This window comes from Cydia pomonella, unplaced genomic scaffold (genome assembly GCF_033807575.1).
Source record: "Cydia pomonella isolate Wapato2018A unplaced genomic scaffold, ilCydPomo1 PGA_scaffold_70, whole genome shotgun sequence".
Taxonomy (NCBI): domain Eukaryota; kingdom Metazoa; phylum Arthropoda; class Insecta; order Lepidoptera; family Tortricidae; genus Cydia; species Cydia pomonella.
This window is the reverse complement of record NW_026907903.1, coordinates 114,820-140,395: the sequence shown is the minus strand read 5'-3', so window position 1 is coordinate 140,395 and position 25,576 is coordinate 114,820. Positions and strand designations below refer to the sequence as shown.

Below are 25,576 nucleotides of genomic sequence, written 5' to 3'. Positions count from 1 at the left end.
CATAGAGGAGTGGAAGAAATAGGCGTAGTCCTATTTTTGCATATAACAAGTGTCAAATCAAAAACGATTGAGACTTAAAACATTTTTTATTTAAAAGATATCTTTACAGTGACCGCCAGGAAATAAAACATAATTTGATAACAGTATAAATAAATTAAACAGGTACAATATTGAGCTGTCTTAGTTAATATTACGGAACAAAAATTCATTGTGTATAATTTTGGTATTAACTAGAAGAGATTCTTTGTTCACAATTTTGAGATAACATAATGTCTAAAGAATCATAGCACGTGTTCAGAGCAAAAGCTTTAATTCTCAAACTAATTTTACGGTTTACACTCACGTGTTTTTAATTACTCGCGCGACATGTTTCTGAGAGCAGCGTTCACGACGGCCGTGGTACACATACTAAACACGTGAGTGTAAACCGTAAAGTTAGTTTAATGTTAGTATGTCTCACGACAGTTTATATTCGCCTTGAATTCTAATTAACGTTTACAATTCAATATTATGTAAGTACCAGGGGGCCTAGCCAAGAAGACTATTGTACATAGACAAAAGCCAAACGAAAAGAAAAAATATCTGAATGACCAATGCAATGCTTCAAAAAGTCATGTAACACATTTACTGCCAGACAAAAAACGGCGCACTATCCCAGAAACCGGTGGTCTATAGCTGCGTATAAAACAACCCGCCCAGCGTGTTGTCCGGCATCTGAACAAAGTTCACGAGCGCCCACCAGGTGGGTTCCTGGCAGTGAATGTAGTAAGTAAATGTTTTCATACATTATTAGGCGGGTCCACACAGTAGAGCGAGCATACGCACGAGGCATTTTTCCTCGCGTTAGAACCGGCCAGTGTAGACGTGCTTTGGCCGTTTTGCGCGCGAGGAAATTGCCCCACGCGCATGCTCGCTCCGTGTAGACCTGCCTATTTAAGGCTTGATTAACGTTTTCTAATAACGATAGGCGGGTACACACAGGGCGAGCAGCCTCGCGAGACAATTGCCTTGCGAAGCGGCTCGGTCGGTGGAGTGGAGACGTGCCTCGCCCCAGGCAATGCGACGGAGGCACGTCTACACAGATTGAGCTGCTTCGCGTAATAATTTTCGGTTACAACTATGTATTGTATAAGAATTTCTATTTTTTGCAATTTTACTAGCTGCCTTGCTATCATTCTTTAGACAGAACCAGACTAAAAGTGCATTCATCATTACATTTGCATATAAATTGGTGATGTCTCACTGTATTGTTATAAAACTTATGAATAAAATAATATTTGGAATATAATTAAATAAGATTCCAATGACACCCTAGAACAACAAGAATTCCACTTATTTACACATTACTGGATCCCAAATATATATCCTTAGTACCTATAAAAATGCATATCCATGCAGTCCATGTTTATTTGACAACATTAGGGTGTAGGCGTCCTCAGCCTACATTAGCTGCTTCCTATTGCTTTTTCGCCCTTGCCATGGTACAAAAAAGAAATTTAATTCTTTGGACAGTCTGGGAAAATTGTCCAGTGTCAAGCATTATAAAACTTGACTATATCAATAAGGTGACTGAGGGCCTACCGCCAACACCGAAGTTTGCAAACTTGATGTTCCGCGGTGATGACCGCGGTGTTCGCGGTAGGCCTTGTGTATTCAGCGGTCTTTGCAATGGATGCAGAAAAATTGTCACGTCAAAAAAAAATCTTCTACCTTTCTTAATCAGAACATGATACCGAACCACTTTTCATCCTCCTACTCCTTCCACTATTTTTGATAGACCTTGTATATCCAGTGGGTCTTTTTCGACACCGAAAAAACGGTCATACTGATTAATATGTAAACTTGATCATGTCAATAAGGTAAGGTAATAAACAGCGGTATAATTTGTGTGTCACTGGGCAATTCTCCTGATGTTACCCTTTCCAAACAACTAAGTATTGATTCACAATTTCTAGAGATTCACTGGGATTATTTGCTAAACTTAAGTTCTGTCTAAATAAATGCTTCAAAAATGTACAATTAGAACGCACATGCACGTTTCTGGCATGCTATCGACTTTCTATAATATCAGTTCCTCATTTCATTCGAATTGCAAACAAAATAAAACATTTAACGTAAACCACCCAACTATATTCCAGTACTAACTAAATACAACGATGGTCGACAAGTTCAACACTTAATGAAAGAAATAGCAATGTTATTTTGGGTTATTCCCACTAGTTAACACTTAGTTCTTACCAGTGGTAACTACTGGGAATTTTTTCACAACTTTTACCAACTAATCAATTAATTAATTTTAAGTTAATTATGATGACGATTACTGTTATAGTAAACTGCCTTAAAAGTGACCACCAAACCGAGTTGATGGTAACTAATGGGACTTTTTTCCCAGTAGTTACCAGTGGTAAAAGGTGAGACAAAATGTCCAGTAGTTACCACTGGTCACAAATTGGTGGTAAGGTAGAAGTACTAGTGCTCGACGCAACAACGAAGATTTTTCTGTATTCGAACTTAATCCTTGTCACTTTGACATAAAGTGCCCATGTCGAGTACTAGTGCAGCGTCGAGCACTAGTACTTCTACCTTAACTAAAGGAAATAACCCGTTATTTTTAGTTTTGTATGAGTTTTTCTTGTAGAACTATGAAATTCAAATAATAGTCACAACTTAATAGGCCAGTCCACTCAGAACGAGCTGCCTCTCGAGGAAATTGCCGCGCGAAGTAGCTTGATCTGTGTAGACGTGCCTCGGCCGCATTGCCTCGGGCGAGGCACGTCCACACCGACCGAGCTGCTTCGCGAGGCTGCAGTTCTGTGTGAACCCGCCTATTCCCTTGCTTGTTGCATAGACTTTGTAAGACACAAACACCGCTATCCCCTACGAGTTTTAAATCAACACCGCTATCTCCTATGAGTAGGACGAAGATGACTGAGTTAATTTTAACCCACACTTGGGAGATTTTGAACTTTATAGTGGGGTGGTTTTGCGGTACCTATTAAATTCCTAGCTATCTAAAAGTGTGTTATTGGCTTCAGGCTTAATATTTCAATAATTGGTCAGATACACTGCATACTAATATTTGTATAAGTATCGAAATCATTACAACAAGAATGATCGAAAAATATTTAAGTCTATTGAATGGTTTGATAAAGATTAAAAAGTTCACGAGAAAATGTTATACTACTATTCGGTACACAGCGAGAAGTTGATAACTCGGGATATAAAATAGAAGAAATTTGAACTTAAAATAGAATTACATAAGGTTCAAATTTCTTCAATTTTTTTTTCTCTCGGTTTATCGACTTCTTCCCGCCGTGTACGGTATTATAAATGTAAAAATGCCATTTAAATATCTGGCGGTAATATTGACTAGTGTTTCTAGTAACATTTGGTTAAATTCTAGCTTATATTATTGCTAAGGAAGTAAATAAAGTCCATATTTGGCAAGACTTAATTTATAAAAAATGGAAATCGGTTGCTCGCGATGAGATTCGTTCTAACAAATCATCAGATATGAATAGGGTGCCTGCTATATTATTGGCCCCTCCATAGTAATTGGCCACTCGTAATTAATCAGAAAGAAACAAGGCAATAGCAGTCACCCTACACAAGAAATATGTCGTCACGGTAATATTAGTCTGACTTTTTAACTTAAAATACAGTTCCATCCGGAAGAAAGTATGAAATTTGAGATACGTAGCTTATGCAGGTATATATTTTTTAAGTAAGTAAAAATAACTTGGCAAGTGTTTTGTTCCCCACCTTTCCCTTGGCAGCTTTATTGTAGTTTCAAACATAGATGGTAGGATCGTATAGATGAGCTATAAGCGTGCCTCGAGAGACGGAATATACGCAATGCGACAAAATTAAAAACACGTTTTTACATTCGTGACAACATACCGAAAACAATCTACGTAATTTGGTAGGGTTATTTGTTACCTACCATAAACCATACTAAATTTACGGTGGGGAACTTAAAAAAAAAGTGAGACAGTGACAAGGACAAACGATAATAACGCTTTCTCTGCTACTCCTACTGAAAGATACATACTACTATTCCATTCTGTCAGTTCCCCCCACCACTCATGCCCAGTTACTAGATTCATGGTTTCAACCGCTTTTCTAAAAACGAAAAACTGAAAATTGGAACACAAAATGTAGAGAAACAACATGGCGAGTAGTTTCAACTTTTTCGTTTTTACCCGCATAAGCTATGTAGTTTCATGCATTCATCCCAATGGAACTATAATTTTAAAATTAGAGGAAAGAGCCATATCGGTCCGAATGGCAGTCGCATATAATAAATTAATTCCCGAGCGTTACACGTATGTAATTACTCAGACATGACGCCAGCAATGTATCCGGGTCAAACATAACGCCAACAGGCATCTTGGTCATCCGTTAGGAAGACGTAGGTAGTAGACGTGGGTTCTAATCGAAACCGGTGACTGCTTAAGTTTTTTAACACAAAATAGTTCCCGCACGCGCGCAATTTGCGGGTTGAGGTATTGAGTGGGCCATTTTATTTTAAGCTGTCCTCTCTTTTTTTAAGATTTGGATTTTTTTATGTTATTTCAACTCACAATTACGTTCCCGTTCGATCCTGAAAAGGGGAAAAAAGTGTGGCAAGATTTTTATTTCCATTCCGTTACCAAATAGACGGGTCCACACAGAGCGAGCATACGCGCGAGGCAATTTCCTCACGCACAAAACGGCCAGTGTAGACGTGCCTCGGCCGTTTTGTACGTGAGGAAATTGCCTCGCGCGTATGCTCGCTCTATGTGGACCCGCCTATTTTCATACACTTTGTATGTATGACGTAACGGAATGGAAGAGGACACTTTTTTGGATTAGGATCAAAAGAGCTCGTGATTTTGAGTAGAAATAACATGAAAACAAAGTATAGTGTAAACTTTAAATAAATGGCCCGGTATGGTATGGGTACCATACGCTTCTTCGGACCTCATATGCAAATTATAATTAGGTTCCTTCTGTGTTCATATATCTGTATATATGTATACACGTTTCCACCATAAAGTAAGATATATATGCCTTTGCATTAAACGCCATTTGTGGCTTCCACAGAGAAGGGTCCTTCCAGAAGACGGGTCCTTATGCTCGATATGCATAAGGAGCCTGCTCTGATGGAAAGCCACAATTATGGCAAAATTTCACTATGTCCTTAACAAATACCTTGACCAGATATCTACCGCAACCTTTAATTATTAATTATAATAAACATTTCGACTAGGCCCTACCAATTTATTTAATTTTTGGCTTGATACGGAAGCAGTTGATTTTGAAGTGTTCGCACATTTCCTGCACCTGAAAAATAAATGATTTTAAACATTCATATTTTATAGGTTTTGCCTTAAATAAAGAAGTACGACGCATATAGTGCAAAATAATTTAGAGAAAAGGATCGGTAATCAACAATTTGTCATTCAAATTAATGACTTTTCTTTCCAACAGAGAGTTAAAATCTAATTGAAAGATTTTTGTGGGCTGGATCGTTTTCCCTAAATTACCTACGTCCACTAGACAGCTAAAAGTAGAATGCGCTGTTCGGTGGGATGGAGAGGTACATTTTGGCAAACTTCAGTGCCTTACAACTTCTCTGGGATATATAGTTTGGTCAGGGACTGTCTCATTTCAAACATTGACGGAGACAATCATACTGTCTTTATCTTACACTAGTACTAGCACCCAAAAGAAAGGGATGAGTATCGCATATTATTCTACCAGGTGTTATAACACCGATTATTTTTTTGGTTTTTAGTGGTGACTAATTGACAATATACCTATCGAAAAACCATAAAGAAATAGGTGTATTTTCTTTAGTTTTAAGTAGGCTTATCTGGGGTATGTATTTTTTGTTCTTATTTACTGGCAAATTGGATTTGCCAGACTATAAGAATAGAGCACATGTTAAAAAAACACTTTCAATGCATCTCCGTTAGCCTTGTTAATAATTATTCCAAATTTCAAATCGACAGTTTAAGTAGTTATCGAAATTTTTAGCGGACTGTGATTGTAAAGGCCAAAATTATCACAAAAAAATTACCTACTACTGAAATCAGTTTTTTTGTATGAAAAGGTCATACCTTTATTTCATAAATGAATTTCTCGTCCCTAAATTATACGAAAATGATATATAACTCGCCCTAGTTGCTAAAAGCAGGATAGATTGGACCTAGGGGTCACACACGATCTATTGGCTGCCGAGCTAAATCAGCTTTGTTTGACCTAATAAACAATCGTGCCATGCGGCCTAAGACAAAAGTGCATACTCACTGCACTCACCTACTACAGTGTGCACTGGCCTTAAAGGTTCCGTTATGACTTTTTTGTGCTCAACCCTAAAAAAGCTTACCACCCTAGTGCCGTAGTAGACATGCGCCACAGTACACGCCGCGGTGAGCGCGAACAGTACGTAGAGTTCAGCGGCCGGAGAGAGCACCGTGAGCGCGGCGGCGCAGCACACAGAGTACGGCAGCAGCAACGCGTTCCAGGCGGAGCAGCGCGTGCCGCTCATCTGGGCGACGATCAGACGGCACTGCAACAAACAAACAATACTTATTTGTTTTACAAGGGGGCAAAGTTATTTAATATACATACCCGATATTAAGGATAATCTTACACATACATACATACATATAATCACGCCTATTTCCCGAAGGGGTAGGCAGAGACCACGGATTTCCACTTGCTACGATCCTGACATACCTCTTTCGCTTCCTTCACTTTCATGACATTCCTCATACACGCTCGTCGGTTTAGGGTGCTCCTGACCTGGCCTTTCTTCAGGATTTCCCCGATTTGATCAGAGAAAGTCCGCCGAGGTCTACCCCTTCCAGCTCCCTCTTCTACTTCTCCCTTCTACACTCTCTTTGTTAACCTTCTTTCACTCATTCTTTCCACGTGTCCAAACCATCTCAACATACCTTTCTCAATTTTTGTCACTACATCTTCTAAAAAATTGGGATAATCTTAAAACAAAATAATTAGATAGACCTAAGATGTAAGTGCCTAACTAAACAATAACTCTCCAGTAATATTGTTGCCAAGCGCTGTGATGCAGTTATTTAGCTATCGCGAAACAAGTATTTATGTGACGTATGAGCGTGTATCGTCATCGCGGGACGCGAGGGGGAAGGGCTTGAGCATTTTGCTTTCCGCGGCGGCGTGATATGTTTGCTCCATTTTATATTCTAATAAAGGTCTCAAGCAAGACTTCGGAACATGTGCCGTTGGAAAATTAATTAATAGGCGGGTCCACACAGAGCGTGCCGCCTCGCGAGGAAATTTCCTCGCGCGGCAAACGCCCGGCCTCGCGCGACCGCGTGCTCGTGTAACTTTTGCCTCAGCACGTTTGCCTTACTCGAGCCAATTTGCTCGGCAAGAAACGTCACTCAGTCAGCTGTTAAAAATGGCGCCGCACGTAATGACTGCCGTGGCTTGCGTATCTTTTATTTTGCTATTTAAAGCAATTTAAACGAACAGGAGGAAGAAAAAGGAATCATAGGAGATTTTGGGTGCGGCAATTATAAGACGGAAGTACTAACAAAATGACCACGCGCACCCTAAACAAACACGTCTAGACTGGCGCGCGGCAAACGTCTGAGGCCCCTTTAAGCATGCCGAAAAACTGACACCGATTCCGGGCGAGGAAAACGCCCGCGCCGCTTTGGTCGAGGCATCTACACTACACTGGGCATTTTGTGCGCGAGGCAATGCCTCGCGCGTATGCTCGCGCTGTGTGGGCCCGCCTATTAACTAATACAAACGGAACTTAATCGCGTATTAAGTCTTAAATTTACCCCCGACGTTTCCATGACGGCGTACTGTCCCCGTGGTCTCGGAGAAGACTGGTTAAAGTTGACATCAACATCTTCTAACCACGCGAGTAATTTTTCCATGTGCAGGTAGAGAGAGAGTTGGGAAGAGAAAGAGAGAGAGAGAGAGAGAGAGAGAGACACTCACGTTAATATTGGAGAATATGGTTCCCGTCAATACGTAGAAGAGTCTCGGGGCGCGGCCGACGATGTCGCCGGGCGAGCGCAGCGCCCACAGCGCGCTCACGGAGAAGAACGCCGCGACGGGGCGCAGCGGGCGGAGCGCCTCGTTCAGCGAGCGCATCTTGCCTGTGCCGTCGCGGTAAGACCTGGTATTTTATTTATTAGGAGAACAGAGTAAAATATACATAAGTTTCTATTAAAACTAACTTACACATAAAACATGCGTTTTCCTCCACGACAGTCCTCGCCGAGATACACAGTCCAGTTCAGTTTACTAAGGGCTGATTTAGACGGCACGCGAACTCGCATGCGATTTTAGTTACATTGCGGACTATTGAGGTTACAACCAATTCGACCGACCGATCAAATACCGCAATGTAATATTTGAAACTCGCATGCGAGTTCTAGCACCGTCTAAATCAGCCCTTATTCTAATTATGATATGAATAATTTTAATTGAACAATTTTGGCGTACATTCTTTTCGGTTCATTCATTTTTGTTATTTCTAAATTTTTACTCGAAATCACAAACTCTTTTAATGACAACAAAAATGCGGAAGACACCGCAGATTAGCCGGGGCAGAGGCAGACCAAAAAAGAGATGGCGGGATGACCTCGACGCTTTTTGCAGAGACTGGCGGGAACATACTTCAAACCGTGATGAGTGGCGGAAAAAAGGGGAGGCCTTTGCCCAGCAGTGGGACACAAAATAGGCTATAATAAATAATAAATAGGTAAATGAAAAAGACACGATGATGAGAGAAAGAGAATGAGGAGGAATTGTATTTTTTTTTTTATTCTTATTATTTTATAGTGACATTGCTGGAAGTTTTAATTAATTGTTAGTTAAAATTGTTGTTAAGTGTTAGTTGTATTTTGTGGACATTTAATTCTGTTTTTAATTTACTGCATGTTGCATGCTAATTGATATCAATGAAACCTAATTTCGTATGCCCTTGGGTACGACATAGTGAAACAAGCAAATGTATAACCATCATATGCAATATCATGTTGTATACACCTATGTTCGACGACTAAAGTATTTGTATTTGAGGATGAACAGTCACGGGATAGTACAGTATAGCTGTAGAAAAACGACGCGTTGTACTGATCAAAATCAGTTCGAACATTATTCAACAAATACCTATCTATTTATAGGTATATTGGAGCCATTGTAGGTCGTCACTGATACAAGCAATATGCGATTATGAAGTTATGTGTAAGGTGTAAAACTTTTTCTTATCTTATCTCATGTAGCAGTAAACCACTAAACCGTCTAACACTAAAAGTGGCTGATTGCCATTTTTCACTATAAAGAGAAAAAAGTTCCGCGTTTTTTCGCATTTCGATAATATAATTAACAACGGATAATATTTTTGGAAGATGTCGTCTGGCTATAAGGATTTAGTAAAAATAAATAAATTATAATAATAATAATAATAATAAGCCCGCAGGGCAGCTTGTGGCGAGCTGTTGGGGAGTAACGACCCCACGGATCCGAGTACTCCAGAGAGTCGGTCAGGGTCTCCGTCTCCGGCGTGTCTTCGTCGGTCGGAGTGGAACCCCAAGGCCTCTCAGATCTGGCTTGCCTTAATTGGCCGTCCAGAGGGGAGACGTTAGAGCTGTACGCTCCAGGGGTGGAAGTGTTAAAGGGCATAACGCCGCAAGTAACTTCGGAGAAAGCGGCGTACACCTCTCGACACCCCTGAGCCGCTCACGCCGGTGTTGCGCCTGGCCGTCTTTACGATGGCGCATCAGGTGCCCATCTAGCGAGTGGCGAGTCACCGCCTGCCTCGATAACACTGTATATCACAATGTTATGGCAGGTGTCCGGAACTCTGAGCAATAGCCCAGTTTTATTGTCCACCCAAATTCAAACCATAGACCAGGACTCTTTCCATTTTTCTGCAATAGCCTCAAATGCCTGTTGAAACCGGTTTACGGGTATCTATTTATGTACCCATGAATGGGTTCCAGCAGGCGTTCTACAAGACATCAAAGCTCTCCAAACGGCCTCTACGTGTTGGATCTATATCCCCACGCACGCCTTATAAATGACCGGGCTTAAAAACCCAAGAGTTTGTAACGGAGATACAAATAATAATAATAATTCAGCCTATACACGTCCCACTGCTGGGCACAGGCCTCCTCTCATGCGCGAGAGGGCTCGGGCTATAGTCCCCACGCTAGCCCAATGCGGATTGGGGACTTCACATACACCTTTGAATTCCTTCGCAGATGTATGCAGGTTTCCTTACGATGTTTTCCTTCACCGAAAAGCTAAATAAATTATCCCGAGTAAAAAAAACTAATAAGAAAAAAAAAAAAATGTTTATTTCGGACCATAATCCATAGAAATTGGTAGCTTCTTAAAAATCCATGTTATGTTATGTTATTAAACTTGTAGTGTTTAATTTATTGACGAACACCGCGAAAATTCAAAGATCCAATTTATATTACACAGGGCACAGCACAGAGGATGGAGGATGTCATTCCAGATCTAGAGCAGAGCCTAACTGGTGAAGTACCTGCACCTTACAGAAAACCGCAGCCAAATAACACTAGACCCTACTGAGTAAGGTTGCCAGAGGTCAACGAGGGTGCGGAGTGTTAGGGTCGGCAACGCGCATGTAACCCCTCTGGAGTTGCATGTGTCAATAGGCTACGGAGACTGCTTACCATGATGCGGGCCGTATGCTTGTTTGCCACCGACGTAGTAAAAAACACAGTCAACGGCTACTAGGGTTCGAAAACAATCCAATGCAACTTCTGAAGAGCTTTTAGGTTTGTCTCTGTGAACAGTCAGCTGCAAAAATATGTATCGAGAGAATCGTCTCATAAATATGGTACTACGCTCTTATTATTCTGGAATAAGATGCTATGGGACATATTTTTTAGTAAGATGTGTACAGTCAGCGTCAAATACTTCGTAGCAGTCAAAGTGGCCAAATAGTTCGGTACACCATACTAAATATATGGTGTACCGAACTATTTGGCTACTTTGGTTGCTACAAAGTATTTGACGCTGACTGTACACCCATATTTTTTCACTTGACTGAACATTTGTATTTACTTGTATATGTTGAACAGGATGGTGGTCTGCGAAGTCAACATGGCGGACAGGTACAGCACCAGCTCGAACACCACGCCGGGGCTGAGGCCGCCGGGCAGCGCCACGCGCCACGCCTTCGGACCGACAGCTGACGTGATCAGCAGCAGTAGACACGAACCCTGAACAATTGCAATTTTGACCGTAGACTTAGAATTTAAAAATGGCGATCACTTTTTTTGATTGAGACCGGGCATTTATTAATTTATTTTAAACTTACACATAACTATTGCGTAAGAATAAAAAGCGGAACGGCCACCAACTACATTTGAGTTTGACAGACTGATCAATTCACATACAATAACATTTTGCAAACATGTGAACGGTGACAACTAGGTTGGTGTGACCGACCCTTAATATTAGGTCATACTCATTACCTATGAAATTGGCGTTTTGTATGGAGAACTTTAACGAAATTCGATTTTTCATACAATTAATTTGGCGGATTATTTTGTGATGGCATTTTCAAACCAAACAAATTTTTGCCAGTAATCTGAGACATTTTTAAGGCACATTTTCTAACTCATTTTTTTTTTAATCTGTCCCGTCAGAAAAATATTTGTCATTTAAATACTCGAGCCGGCAGCACATGAAAAGAACTGTTTTCAGGGCGGTATTCTGAATACATAAAACAATAAAAGTAGCAAATAATTGTATGTAAAATCGTTATTATGTAGCGCACTAATGAAATTAAAAAATACTTCGAAGTTACTATTAAAATAAATAAACTATGACATGACTATACTTATGAACAGAAACGCCAATTTCATAGGTAATGACCCAATACCTTGAGACTTCAAACAGTTATCCGTAGAGCCAAAATATAACACCTTTTACAAAAGTTAGCGCAAACTAAAAACCCCGGAGCCTCCCAGTCGCCTACCCCTCAAAGTTGGCCTGCTAACGGTAGTTTTACTTCCTAAAGTAAAAATGTACTCACGACCATGGTGAAGTCGGAGCCCACTCGTAACCCCACGGCTGGAACATGACTTCGGTGTTTTACTTCTCCCGGTGGGTCAGGTAGAAGTTGATGAAGATGTTCCAGATCACGAAGTCACTACACAAGACTGTAATAGTACTCACGATCATGGTAAAGTCGTAACCCCACGGCAGGAACATGACGCCCGTGTTGTACTTCTCCCAGTGGGTCAGGTAGAAGTTGATGAAGATGTTCCAGATCACGAAGTCACTACACAAGACTGTAATAGTACTCACGATCATGGTAAAGTCGTAACCCCACGGCAGGAACATGACGCCCGTGTTGTACTTCTCCCAGTGGGTCAGGTAGAAGTTGATGAAGATGTTCCAGATCACAAAGAACATGCGTAGCGGGCTTAGCTCGTCTCTGGAACAAGATTATGATCATAGACCGGTTTTTCGGGGGCAAAAATACCAGTGCTAGTGATTAATTAAATATCGACTCAAGTGTTATCGATATCGATAACAAGCAATTTTTAAATTCTCATAACATATCTGACTTATATCCATGAAGTAAACAATATTCATTCAGAGAGTCTACAATTTATTTGCAAACCTCTTTGATTTATTCTTATTGCAACTGTAAGTATCTGAGATTGACTCTAATCATTCAGTTAATTAAATTAAATATTTCAAAATTACATAACGGTCTTATAGTTATTCATCCTTATTTGTCCTATCATGTAAACAAACACTTCTCGAAGACATTATCACATTTTCTCTGTACGTATTTTCTAACCCCTTGTAAGATTTTTCAAACACAATGTAATATTGTTATTGGGACACCACAAAATGATAAAATACAGTAAACTTAAATAAACCTAACCTAACCCTGATTAAGTTGAATTATGTTTTATCACTTTCTTGCAAATACATAAGTCAAAATGACAGATAAAGACAAACGATTCATAGCTAATTCAGGCCTTCTTTTTTTTGACGGAGTGGGAATGCATTTACGCGCGGTGTGTGGGACTCGCCACTCCTTTCCCCTCTCCTGGCAAGAGGGGGGGAGAATTTGGCCCTACCCACTGAACCCACTCCGGCGTTTCACCCTCTTTGCCGTTCATGATAAAACATAAACATAAATAGCGAAACATCCAGTTAAATTCAATTCTATAAAACCCTGCAAAAAATTTAAGTACCTGCCGAATATGCTGTAAAGACAGGCAGGAATGAACACAGCAGAATAAGAGTCCAGGCCATGGTCGAAGAGCTCGCCAAGTGGCCCGCTGGTGCCAGTGCGTCGCGCTTGCTTGCCGTCAATTCCATCTACAAAAAACACACACGGTTAAAAATCAAATGCTCAATACAGAGGACGTTAGAATTAAATTGAACTTTGAATTAAATTTAAAGGTTGGTTTAAATAAATAAATAAATAAATATTATAGGACATTATTACACAAATTGACTAAGTCCCACAGTAAGCTCAATAAGGCTTGTGTTGAGGGTACTTAGACAACGATATATATAAATATTTATAAATACTTAAATACCTAGAAAACACCCATGACTCGGGAACAAATATCCATGCTCATCACACGAATAAATGCCCTTATCAGGATTTGAACCCGGGACCATCAGCTTCGTAGGCAGGGTCACTACCCACTAGGCCAAACCGGTCGTCAATCGGTCGGTTAGTGAGCAATTTTGTTTAACCTTTTGGCCGCCATTGACTTGAAATAAAGTCAGTACATGCCGTGCCCCACACGCCACGACTTGAAATCAAGTTGTGGTTTTGGTCAAAGTAAGTGCAATTTTTTCCGCTATCTGTTGATGTGTTTGTCATTATTTCTAGATTTTTTTATAAAAACACATTTGGTGGCATTGTTTATTACTTACTTCAATAAAAAAGAAAATGGAATATTTCTGATTTCAAATTTGGATTTGAAGTGGAAGTCGAAACCTAAAGTAATGCAGCGCCATCTGAGATTCTGCGTTAATCTATACACGTTTATCCTCATTGCCAAGTATGATGGTTAACCCTAAAGTCCCGGATAGACGTGCGAGTAAGTTCGCGAACTTACAGCTCGACGACCTTTTTCGCTCGTGTGTGAGCCTAAGTACGCGTACTTAACAAGCGAAAAAAGTCGTCGAGCCATAAGTTCGCGAACTTACTCGCCCGTCTATCAGCCACTTTAGATGCATGATGAATAATCATACTAAAACTGCCAAAATGACAACTAAATTCACTTTAAGTAAATAAAGAATGTATATAGTCATAACGAAGTCTTCTTGTTTCAGTATTAATATTTATACTTCGCTGTATGAAGGGTTAAAAAAGCGGCCTAGTGCGAATCGGACGGATGGTAATGTATATCTTTTTTTTTTTAGTTTTATCATTCTGTGATTTTAGAAGTTACAGGGACACACACACACACACACACATTTTACCACTTTGGAAGTGTCTCTCGCGCAAACTATTCAGTTTAGAAAAAAATGATATTAGAAACCTCAATATCATTTTTGAAGGCCTATCCTAAAAAAATTTAAGTTTCAGTTCTAAGTATGGAGAACCCCAAAATTTATTGTTTTTTTGTTTTCTATTTTTGTGTAAAAATCTTAATGCGGTTCCCAGAATACATCTACTTACCAAATAAGATTTATAGTTCTTATAGTTTCGGAAAAAAGTGGCTGTGACATACGGACGGACAGACAGACAGACGAATCCATAAGGGTTTCATTTTTTGCCATTTGGCTACGGAACCCTAAAAACCCACAACTCCGACGAGCCTTGAACCGAGAGGAGTATGGTTATCTTTATTTAATAACTATTTTGGGCGATAAGGTCACGCACACACTGTCAAAAACTGCGCTGGAAACAGCTAGGTGCACATTAGGTCAAAAGTATACAGATTGTTTGTTTAGTTACCTGCAATAATTTACGAGGTGAATATATAGGTCATACTGAGCAACTTATACTATGGGACCAATCCCGAAATCGTGAAAAAAAATGGCCGTTTCATACATTTTGGCTGTCTGACCTTGACATTTTCTATAGGAGAGTTATTGCTATAAGCTCCCCTGATATTTATCCGAGACTTTGTCTGCGGTTTCTTGGTTTATCTACTTTATTTTATATTGTTGTTTTAATGATTTATTATTATGCTTAATTACTTTAATATAAAAAAAATCTGATTTTAAAATATCTATTTTTATTTACTAATTTTAATGTTTACTTATTTTGATCTAGCTTTTATGTATGTTTCTGTTATTTGACATATTAGCTGAAGCGTTCTCAGGTATGCCGAGATGTGCTTGGGAATGCCGAGGCATCAGGCGTTCTCAGACATATCAATGTGTCCAGAAATTCTAAAGAAATGCTGCGGCAGTCTAAGAAATTGATAACTGTACTTATAGAAAAATGGATACTTATGTTAGGACACCGACTGTAAATTTTGTTTGTCTCCGTTTAGTTTATTATCGAGTAGCTACTAATTAGGAATCGATGACCGATTGACTACCATGCGTGTACAAATCTATAATGAGACGTGAAAATTATCTGTCTATTTGTGCCTAGACTGGAAATATATTTCAATAGACGTCGCATGTTTTGACGACCGGTTTGGCCTAGTGGGTAGTGACCCTGCCTACGAAGCTGATGGTCCCGGGTTCAAATCCTGGTAAGGGCATTTATTCGTGTGATGAGCATGGATATTTGTTCCTGAGTCATGGGTGTTTTCTATGTATTTAAGTATTTATAAATATTTATATATTATATATATCGTTGTCTAAGTACCCTCAACACAAGCCTTATTGAGCTTACTGTGTGACTTAGTCAATTTGTGTAATAATGTCCTATAATATTTATTTATTTATTATTTATCATTGGTCACAGCATTTATTTATTTATTATTTATCATTGGTCAGGCCAGACCGGTCGTCTACGATAATGATGAATCAATTAAATATCGAATTTATTATGTATGAAACTTTGGCAGCGAACATTTTTAATATCTGCTTTTGCGTTGGGGTTTCGACTGTTCTTCACACAGAAAATCTTCGTCTGCATGTGATTTGCGTGGTCTACAAATATGTCTGTGGTCTAGAATAGTTGAGGATGTGGTCCGACTCTCCGTTATCTGTGCGAGATAAGGAGGTCACTAAAGCGTGGCATCGGGATTGGAGCAAACGATGTTTAATTGTTACATTGTCTATACAATATCTAAATATAAAACAGTTCATTTGACAGACAACGCTCAGCCTAAACCGTTGAAGGTAGGACCTTGAAATTTGAGAAGAGGCTCACTAGATAAAACAATTTTTGAGGGTACAGGGTGCTGATAGGTTTACCTGGCTACTGCAGCACGTCCGGCATGTTCGCGGCGGCGGACGTGCCGGGATTCCAACACGCTATCTTGCGCAGCAGAACGGCCTCTAATCATTGAAATATATATCTAAGGACGGGGCTCACGGGCAATGAGAATGGGGGAAGGCTCGTCCTTAGATATACGTTAATGCCTCTAACCACCAACAGCATCCTGAGTACGCTGGCTGAGCGGGTGGACTGCCTGATAATGAGGCATTGGGATGAGGCACATGCCCCAGTACAGCGGATGTCATTCCAGATTTAGAGCAGAGCCCAACTGGGGAAGTACCTCCAGCACCTTACAGAAAACCGGAAACACATAACACAACACCCTACTCATAGTGTTGTGTTCCTGCCGGTGAGTAAGGTTGCCAGAGGTCAACAAGGGGGAGCGGATTTCGGTCGGCAACGCGCATGTAACTCCTCTGGTGTTGCAGGCGTCCATAAGGCTATGGAGACTTCTTACCATCAGGCGGGCCGTATGCTTGTTTGCCACCGAAGTAGTATAAAATATGTACTTTATTGTTGTATTGTACTAAACAAACTATAAACCCAGTGATTCTGCAAAAAAAAAAAATATATTATTAATTTTAATTTTTTGGGGCTCAAAACTTAAACCATTATATTAATATCAACTCGGCTTAGCGTCGTCCGTCAATATTACACATTGCATGTTATTATAACGGATAACAATATAATATAAGGACGTATTAGATAACTGCATGTAGGTGGCGTGATCCCAAATACCGTCGTATGCGCAATCATTATCATACGTGAACTTTTTCTTAACCCGTCGCGTGAAACATATCACGTGCAAATTAAGGTATTCGGGAAAAAGAAATTCGGTGTAGTCTAAATATCCTTTACAGTACATATGGTGCTACTTTACCGCACTAGTGCGAAAATTAGCATATTACGTTACTGTGTCGAACATTAAAGGGCCATATGTACTGTAAAACGTTGTACGATACATGTGCGAATAGGTAATTCGCAACTCGTGTCGATTTAAAACACTCCCTTCGGTCGTGTTTTAATTTATCGCCACTCGTTTCGAATTTCCTATTTTTCGCACTTGTATCGTAATGTACTATTACAGTACATATGGTGCTACTTTTCCTCACTAGTGCGTAAATTACATTATGTAACTATGTCGAAAATTTAAAGGGTCATATGTACTGTTAAACGTTGTACGATACATGTGCGAATAGGTAATTCGCGAATTTCCTATTTTTGCGCTTGTATCGTAATATAGTTATTGATAGATGTCAAAAGTGACAAGTACCTAACCTTTGCAAAAGTAGGTTTTATAAAAAAAAACTTAAAAATTAATTTTTAGTCCCATTTTACCATAAACTTTTTATGTACAAATTCATTCAAAAATTTGAAATAAAAATTTTTTTTTGGCGAAATTTACGTAAACTCGTTTTTTTTCTTTGGCCTCAGAAGTGCGTGGTTGAAATCTTTTGGGTTCCTCGTGTTACACCGTGTATAGAGTTTACACTGGAAATAAAAAGGAATCTATTGACCAGAGTTATATTACTGCATATCTAATGCAATCAATAAGTATTTGCATACACTTATAAGACTTGAGTTATTACCTAAGTATTTGCGTACACTTATAAGACTTGAGTTATTACCTAGCCCGTAATTCTTCTAGTTAATTGCATTGCGTAGGTAAGTAGGTACGCAATGTGATCCGTGACGTCACCGTGTAGCCGGCTAATCGTCGCTATACTTAGGGGGCGTCCATTAATCGCGTCATATTGTATAGGGGGGGGAGGGGGTCAGCAAAAAATCACCAATGATCACCACAGGGGACGGGGGGGTATGGACACGTATCACGTGTATTTTTTTTTTCATCTGTGCTATACTGTATTATAGTCAATAATAATCCTTCACGTGTACTTAGGTTCATTTGTTAGAAAACTGTTCTTTAGTTATCGAAAAAAATACACGTCATATTGGATGGGGGGGGGGGGTCGTGAAAATATCACCAAAGATCACCATGGGGGAAGGGGGGGGGTCTAAAACAAGCCAAAAACGTATGACGCGATTAATGGACGCCCCCTTACTCAAACTCGTATCTGATATACGTATCTAATATATAGATACGAGGTTGAGTATAACGACGATGCCTAAGTAACGGAAGAGAGTCATTTCTGCCGCTACTCGATACACGATTAGGGTCATTTGAATGTATGTGTGGCCGGCAAAACGTCCCACTTTGTCGCTTACCATAAGGACTAGATTTGCTTGTATCTTTATACGAAGCCTGTGAAAGCGTCTTTGGGCTTCTGCACAAATCACGCGAGGTTTTTTCGGCTAGTTTTTGACTTCCCCCTCACCCTTGGTGATATTTGTTTGTGTTTGTCATTCATTCACCGTTACTTCTGTTTTACTCATTTCCTCAAAGGTTAACTGGAAGAGATCCCATACAGGGATAAGTTCGCCTTTGTTGTATTTAATTTACTCTGTAACTGTGTTTTTCGTGTTTTTATTTCTATATACAATAAAGTATATAATATTTGGTGAGGTTCTTGGCTATATCCCCGGCCCCCACGTAACCTCGTGTCGTGAATTTTTTTTGAATTTTTTTCATTCGACTTAATTTTGAGATAAACAGTATTGTATATAGTAAATCTTGTTTATTTTTTGATTTGCGTTATGAACGTAATGTGTATTTATTATACGCGCTCCTAAATTTCGTAAAATAGACTCGCTATTTTGTAGTGCGAAGTGAAGATTGATGTTTAACGAAACCGAAAAAAAGTTTCTACTCATGTGGGAGACATTTTTTCTTAGTTTCGTTCACTGTAGAAAAATACACGTGAGGAGTTCTTATACTCTCCCTCCCCCAACGAGAACTATCGTGAGTTTTTCGTGAACCCCTTCCCGGGAACCTCGCGTGATTTATGCACAAGCTTTATGGTAAGCGACAAAGTGGGACGTTTTGCCGACCGTGGACACATTTATAGGAATGCCTGTTCTTTTAAGAATGAGGGGTCCAATTGTGTGTTATTAAACTAGTGGGTCTGGCACTAGCTGTAGACCTCGCGATCCGCAGTCCCTCTAGCATGGCTTGCGTTCTAACTAATACTTGAAATCGCGCTAGATGTATGCAGTCGCGCGCGAGATCGCAAGTCGCTAGAGGGTCAGGGTTTCCGAAAATCCGTAGTCTTCGAACCTGATGCGTACAATATTTCACGAGAATTGGTTGTAAAATGCCACCTATAGAAGAGAACAGTTGGACACAAGAAGGAAAGCATTTTTGCCCAAGCTGAAACGCCGACGCTTAGCGCTCGCACCGTTAATAAAAATTGAGTGATTTTTTTTTATACTACGTCGGTGGCAAACAAGCATACGGCCCGCCTGATGGTAAGCAGTCTCCGTAGCCTATGTACGCCTGCAACTCCAGAGGAGTTACATGCGCGTTGCCGACCCTAAAAATTTAACCTATATTACAAAGTCGGATTTAAAGTATTATGTTAGTCCAAAAACTATGCAGTTTTTTTTCCATAAAGTTCTCGAAAATTTTATATATGTATAATAGAAACAACGCTTCCAATTTGGAATGTCGTAATTTCTGACCCCATAAGAGCCTGAGATATTCTACGAAGTCTCCGAATGTGTAAAATTTCACCATTTTTGAAAGTTTCCATAGGTATTGTAGTAGTTTACTACATATGTAAAAACCGGTTAAGTAGCATTACAGACCGCGTGTTTTAGCGAAACAATGAGGTATAAAGTTCGCGACCTAGCGGAGCACGAGTTTTTCAAATGTATCGTCCGCACAGTTAACTGGCACTGCACTGCGTGACCCTTGTCGCAACGTTATAGGGTCTACGAATGGTCAATTAAGTGTTGCTGTGTGTAAGATTAAACAGCTGAAGTCGGGCGTCTTAGAGTCAAAGGGTTTGGACCCTTCTGTACACCAGTTACATCATATATTTATAAAGCAAGTTACACCCTATGTTTAAATGATAACGCTGCGTAGCCCGCACCACGCGGCACGCCTGTGGAGCCATTTAAGGGGCACCCTGGCGCCAATGACCTTCGATCTGAATCCCTTAGTTTTTTAATGGTTTTTGTAGCTTATTATATTAACAGTAACAACTTTAAGTAATATAGTATCCCATATTTATCGCTAGGTAGAAGAAGAGTATCCCATATTTACTTCAAAGTTCATTGGCTTCGAGATATTTGGCATCAAGTTAAACAATTTTAAGCCAAGCACCTGGTTTTCTGGCCGTAACTTTTGTGTTAAATTTTTAGAGACGTAAAAGACGAACCCAAACATGTAGATTTTGTATATGTACCTAAGATCCTTCATAGCAATCGAGTTATGAAAAAAAGTTTTGTTTTAGACAATGTTTAAAAAAATCATATAAAAATAAGTATTAATTTCTTTAAAAATCCACCAGACAAGAATGGAGATAAAAGATTGAAGAACCGATAGCTGTTTGTCTTATAATTATATCTGCAGTGCAAATGTAAGAGATTTTCATACATTGTAGTCACTAATTAAATAAATAAATAAATAAATAAATAATAAATAAATATTATGAGTATAGGACATTATTACACAAATTGACTAAGTCCCACAGTAAGCTCAATAAGGCTTGTGTTGAGGGTACTTAGACAACGATATAAATAATATATAAATATTTATAAATACTTAAATACATAGAAAACACCCATGACTCAGGAACAAATATCCATGCTCATCACACGAATAAATGCCCTTACCAGGATTTGAACCCGGGACCATCAGCTTCGTAGGCAGGGTCACTACCCACTAGGCCAAACCGGTCGTCAAAATCGTCAAATTACCTACTATAAGTTATTTTAAGTTACATAACTATAACTAGAGACTGACGACCCCACAGTCAAACTCATTGTTGAGTTTTGTGGGGCTACGATTATCTTAAAGAATACCACTGTATTTTAATAAATAAATAATAATAAATAAGGTGCAGCCAGGTAAGCTTCGAAGAATATGCTAATAGCAGAGCAGTGCATTTTTCTTTTTTTTTATTATTGTTTAGGTTTACAAAAACCTTTTCAACTGGATTTAACCTCACCACCTTTTGAAGTCGGCTAAAAATTACCTTGCGCCGTACGAAATTTTTGTGCGGCGCATTACTTATGACTTTCAATGTCAGTTATAAAATAGCAGAAAATCAGTCGTAAACAGTAAAAAGAATTCACAAGTAGTGGATATTAAGCCTTTCGCCTGCTTTCTAGTGACACCTACCACTTTAACCCTTTGAACGCCACGCGTATCGTACGCGGCGCGTAATCGTGAACCTTGTTGGTACGCATGAAGGTTCATTCTTCATTCTTTATTCATTCATTCATAACAATAAAATATTGTGTTGAACATAGCTTAAAATTAAAAATAAAACATTACATTATATTAAAGAAATTAAAGCTTAATTAGTGATCCCAAGATGATGATATTAATTAAAAGTATTGAAGAATATATGCATAATATTAACTGAAATTTGTATCATGTCAATAAGATTTAAATATCAACCAAGCAAATAAAATATCAATAAAAATAAAAATAAAAAATGTTAGAAATTTAAAATTTAATAACTAAGATATGTCAACAATAAATAATAATATCGTCACTTTGGTATCCTACTAGAATAATACACTAATATGTACATAGTAAAAACGTAAACTCAGCAAAAATTCAAATAAACTATAATAAAATTAAGTACAGCTATCGTCTATAAAGTCGGTTATACAATAGTACGACTTTTTTAAAAGATAACTCTTGAGTCTTGCATTGAAAATTTTACTGTTAGTAATTGTTTTAAATTCATTGGGTAACTTATTGAAAAGGAAGACGGCCTGGTAACTTGCGGCGTGCTTCATAATGTTAAGCCTAGGGACTACAGCATATTTTATGTCTTTCCGCCTTGTAGACAACATATTGGGCTGTAGCCGAGCACGTCATATGACGTCTTTGGCGATCAAAAGGTTAATGCCGTAGTAATTTTCCAATATTCAAACCAAAGATAGCAAGGGTTATCGACGCTCATTAATTTCACATTTAACGTACCAATTTTTTTAAAGAGATAACCAGTACAATATGATATTTCATTATTGGGAATACTAACGTTCAAGGGTATAAAAAAATAAATAATAATAATAAATGTTGACTGGTTAAAATTACTGGGTAAAAAAAAAAAAAAAACAAGAACACCATGGCATTTCCAGTTCGTAGTCGAAACACTCGAAACCCGTACGTTACGTTCGTGGCCCCGAAGCCAATTCGAACTTTCATTTTGATATCAAAATTATATGATATGATATATTTATCTCACAATATACAATTTCACGTTAAACTACGCGTGGTAAATTCTTAGGCATTCGCGCGTGTGTTTCGCTCACACTTGTCTATACACTAATTGGCACGACTGAGACGCAGGGGTAAATTATAATAAACGATATAATTTTGACATCAAAATCTAAGTTACCAATTGGCCTCCCATAGCGCGACGGTGTGGGGGGTAAGCGGGGTGACATTTCACTTCCTCGGACCTTAAGTTCGAACGGTACACACTTACGAGGCCTTATCTGGCTTGAGATTTTTTTAAACTTGAATCAAAATTCTTTTCATTGTCTTTTTGACCACTTTGCCATTTGATTTGTGTCTTCAACCAACTAAATGAATAATACTGTATTATTATGTACCATTGTGTACCGTTCATGCAGTTTCCAGTAGTAATGAATATTCATCTCTGTACAATTTATTGAACAGAAAACAAGACAGTGAAAAGTGTTTTGATCTATCGAACTGTAATCCTGACAATAGACAAAGATTTGTGGCTTTCCATCATACATGCTTTTCCATAATAATAATAAAAAAAAAAAAAAAAAAATCTTCCTTATGCACATGAAGCATAAGGACCCTTTTCTGATGGAAAGCTACATTTAAGCAGCTTTTATACTTAAAACTTTAGGCATTTTAAAGTAAAAGTGTACAATCATTTAAAAACTTGGATCAATCAGTTAATTTAAAAAAACAAAATAAATACAAATACATAACGAACCACATGCTCACCCAGGGTATAGGCCATAAACAGGTTGACAGCGGACACAGCCCACAGCCACCGCGGGATCCCGTCACCACCGGCCTCGGTTAACGCGAAGAACCCGTAGTCGTAGTACGAGAACAGGAGGAAGTTGAGGACGGTCAGTAGGAAGCCGGTGAAGGTTAGCAGGTTGGGCGCTACCCACACTGGGCAGAACTGGAATGAGTTAATTTTTGTTAGCACTGTGGGTATGACTATACCTCTCTCTGCGAATGATGGTCCCTGTGACATGAGTCCCTTTTGGTTTAGAGACCTCCTAGGCACTTGGTATGGCACTTATAATTTAAGGGCCCCCTTTTCCATCTTAAAATCATTGCTAGGTTGCCTAGGCCCCTAGGCCTTGTGGGTCTAGGTGGAAATGTGATCGTTTGGTTGGGCTTAGTTTGAAAAATGATGATGACACGTGCCTCTGTCGAGGCACGTGTCTACACTGGCCGTTTTGTGCATAAGGAAATTGCCTCACGCATATGCTGGCTCTGTGTGGACCCGGCTAATGATATATGTTTAAAAATAATGTATATACTTAAACATTTTATGTGACAACCACTACATATTCAAATAAAGTGTCATAGGGACCATCATTAATTGCGTGGGGTATAAATCAGGATTTGGCGAACTGGAGAAAAACCATTCACAGTAGAAATCACCAGTTTTTGGAATTGCAACAAGCCACATGTTAGTATGTGTAGAAATTCTTGGATCATTATTTGGGTGGAATGATGATGTGTGTGCCAGATCTGTACCACTTTTGTGACTAATTTAAGGCTGTATGGGACTGCATCTTTGTTACTATAGTGAAAGTCTACCAATTTAAGATGGTGACTATCTGTGCCCTGTTACTGCAAAACAGCATTTCTAGATAGGAAATATGTAATAAAGATAGTTTATTTTTCAAGTAGGCATATTACAATACGCTTAAGAATGTTAAATAAAGCTACACTGGCTCTAACCCTACACCTCTGCCTTGAGAAGATTTAAATCGGTCCTAAATTGTAGGAGGGTATTCCAATATGGTACCAGCAAGAAACTGTAAGATAATAAATTGCTGTTTTGCCATAACAGGGCAGATCTATCGGTTGGCTTGTACAGTCAGCGTCAAATACTTTGTAGCAACCAAAGTAGCCAAATAGTTCGGTACACCATATATTTAGTATGGTGTACCGAACTATTTGGCCACTTTGACTGCTACAAAGTATTTGACGCTGACTGTACCTAGCTTTTCATAATTAGTACTGTTACATAAGACAGTATGTTAGTGCTAAGAACAAATCTTAGGCTACGGTGACTGTTTACCATCAGGCCGGCCGTATGCTTATTTGCCACCGTCGTGGTATAAAAAATATATATATCAAAATAGTTTTATACTACAATAAAAATAGACCAACATTAATACTATCAATTTGGTAAAAATTAGTTTATTATGAAATTTTTTCTCCAAATATGTGAAAGATAATAATGAAAGATAATAAAAATAACACCATATTTAAGAAACTAAATTGTAAACTGGAGGTGTTATTATTTCTAAATTTCACTTTTTAAGTAAATTTTTTTTCATGGTAAGAGAATTTATCTATCATTTCTATCAACAATATTAGGGATAGATTTCCAAACTAATTAGTAAGCAAACAAGCATTTAAGAGCATCACAATTTTGAGTTAAAATTACTCACTTGAACACACCAGTTCCAGAATGGGTGCATAACATAGTTGCTCAGAACACTTGAATCGATAGAATTATACTGAAAAAGAATTAGTTCGTTATTAGACACTCGTAATACAATTGCCACTAATAATACAGATTGTAAACTTCAAGCCTATGATAAAACTGGTTATTTTAAATTATGAAAATTACCTTATATTTATCAAAACCCTCTAGGTTCTCTTTCGTCAGGAAACGGACCATTTTTGCTACGCTAAGAGTAAAGATTTACCGCTATATGTATTAAACCCGAAAAATCACCATTCACCGCGATTGTTTTTTTTAATGTTAACTGGAAATATGATAACAGTATCCAGCAAATCACGCCGGCGAACGGCAATCACCGGCGCGGCGATTAAAA

General features: G+C 38.8%; 1 protein-coding gene across 1 annotated transcript; it reads right to left on the bottom strand.

Annotated features, from left to right (window-relative positions):
* Positions 1 to 67: 67 nt before the first annotated feature.
* Positions 68 to 25,576, bottom strand: LOC133534217 (ethanolaminephosphotransferase 1-like). The gene is made up of 9 exons (XM_061873312.1): positions 25,369 to 25,576; positions 25,187 to 25,255; positions 23,487 to 23,673; positions 13,248 to 13,374; positions 12,343 to 12,472; positions 11,092 to 11,249; positions 7,984 to 8,164; positions 6,374 to 6,556; positions 68 to 5,325 (listed from the first exon to the last, which is right to left on the bottom strand). The coding sequence occupies exons 1-9, from the start codon at positions 25,417 to 25,419 to the stop codon at positions 5,263 to 5,265; spliced, it is 1,149 nt and encodes a 382-aa protein (XP_061729296.1). The 5' UTR covers positions 25,420 to 25,576; the 3' UTR covers positions 68 to 5,262.

Coding starts and splice junctions, on each gene's coding strand:
- LOC133534217 (XM_061873312.1), bottom strand. CDS start 25,419: ATGGTCCGTTTCCTGACGAAAGAGAACCTAGAGGGTTTTGATAAATAT. Junction 23,674..25,186: donor TCTGGAACTGGTGTGTTCAA/GTGAGTAATTTT, acceptor AACTCATTCCAG/TTCTGCCCAGTGTGGGTAGC. Junction 11,250..12,342: donor GTTACGACTTTACCATGATC/GTGAGTACTATT, acceptor GCAATTGTTCAG/GGTTCGTGTCTACTGCTGCT.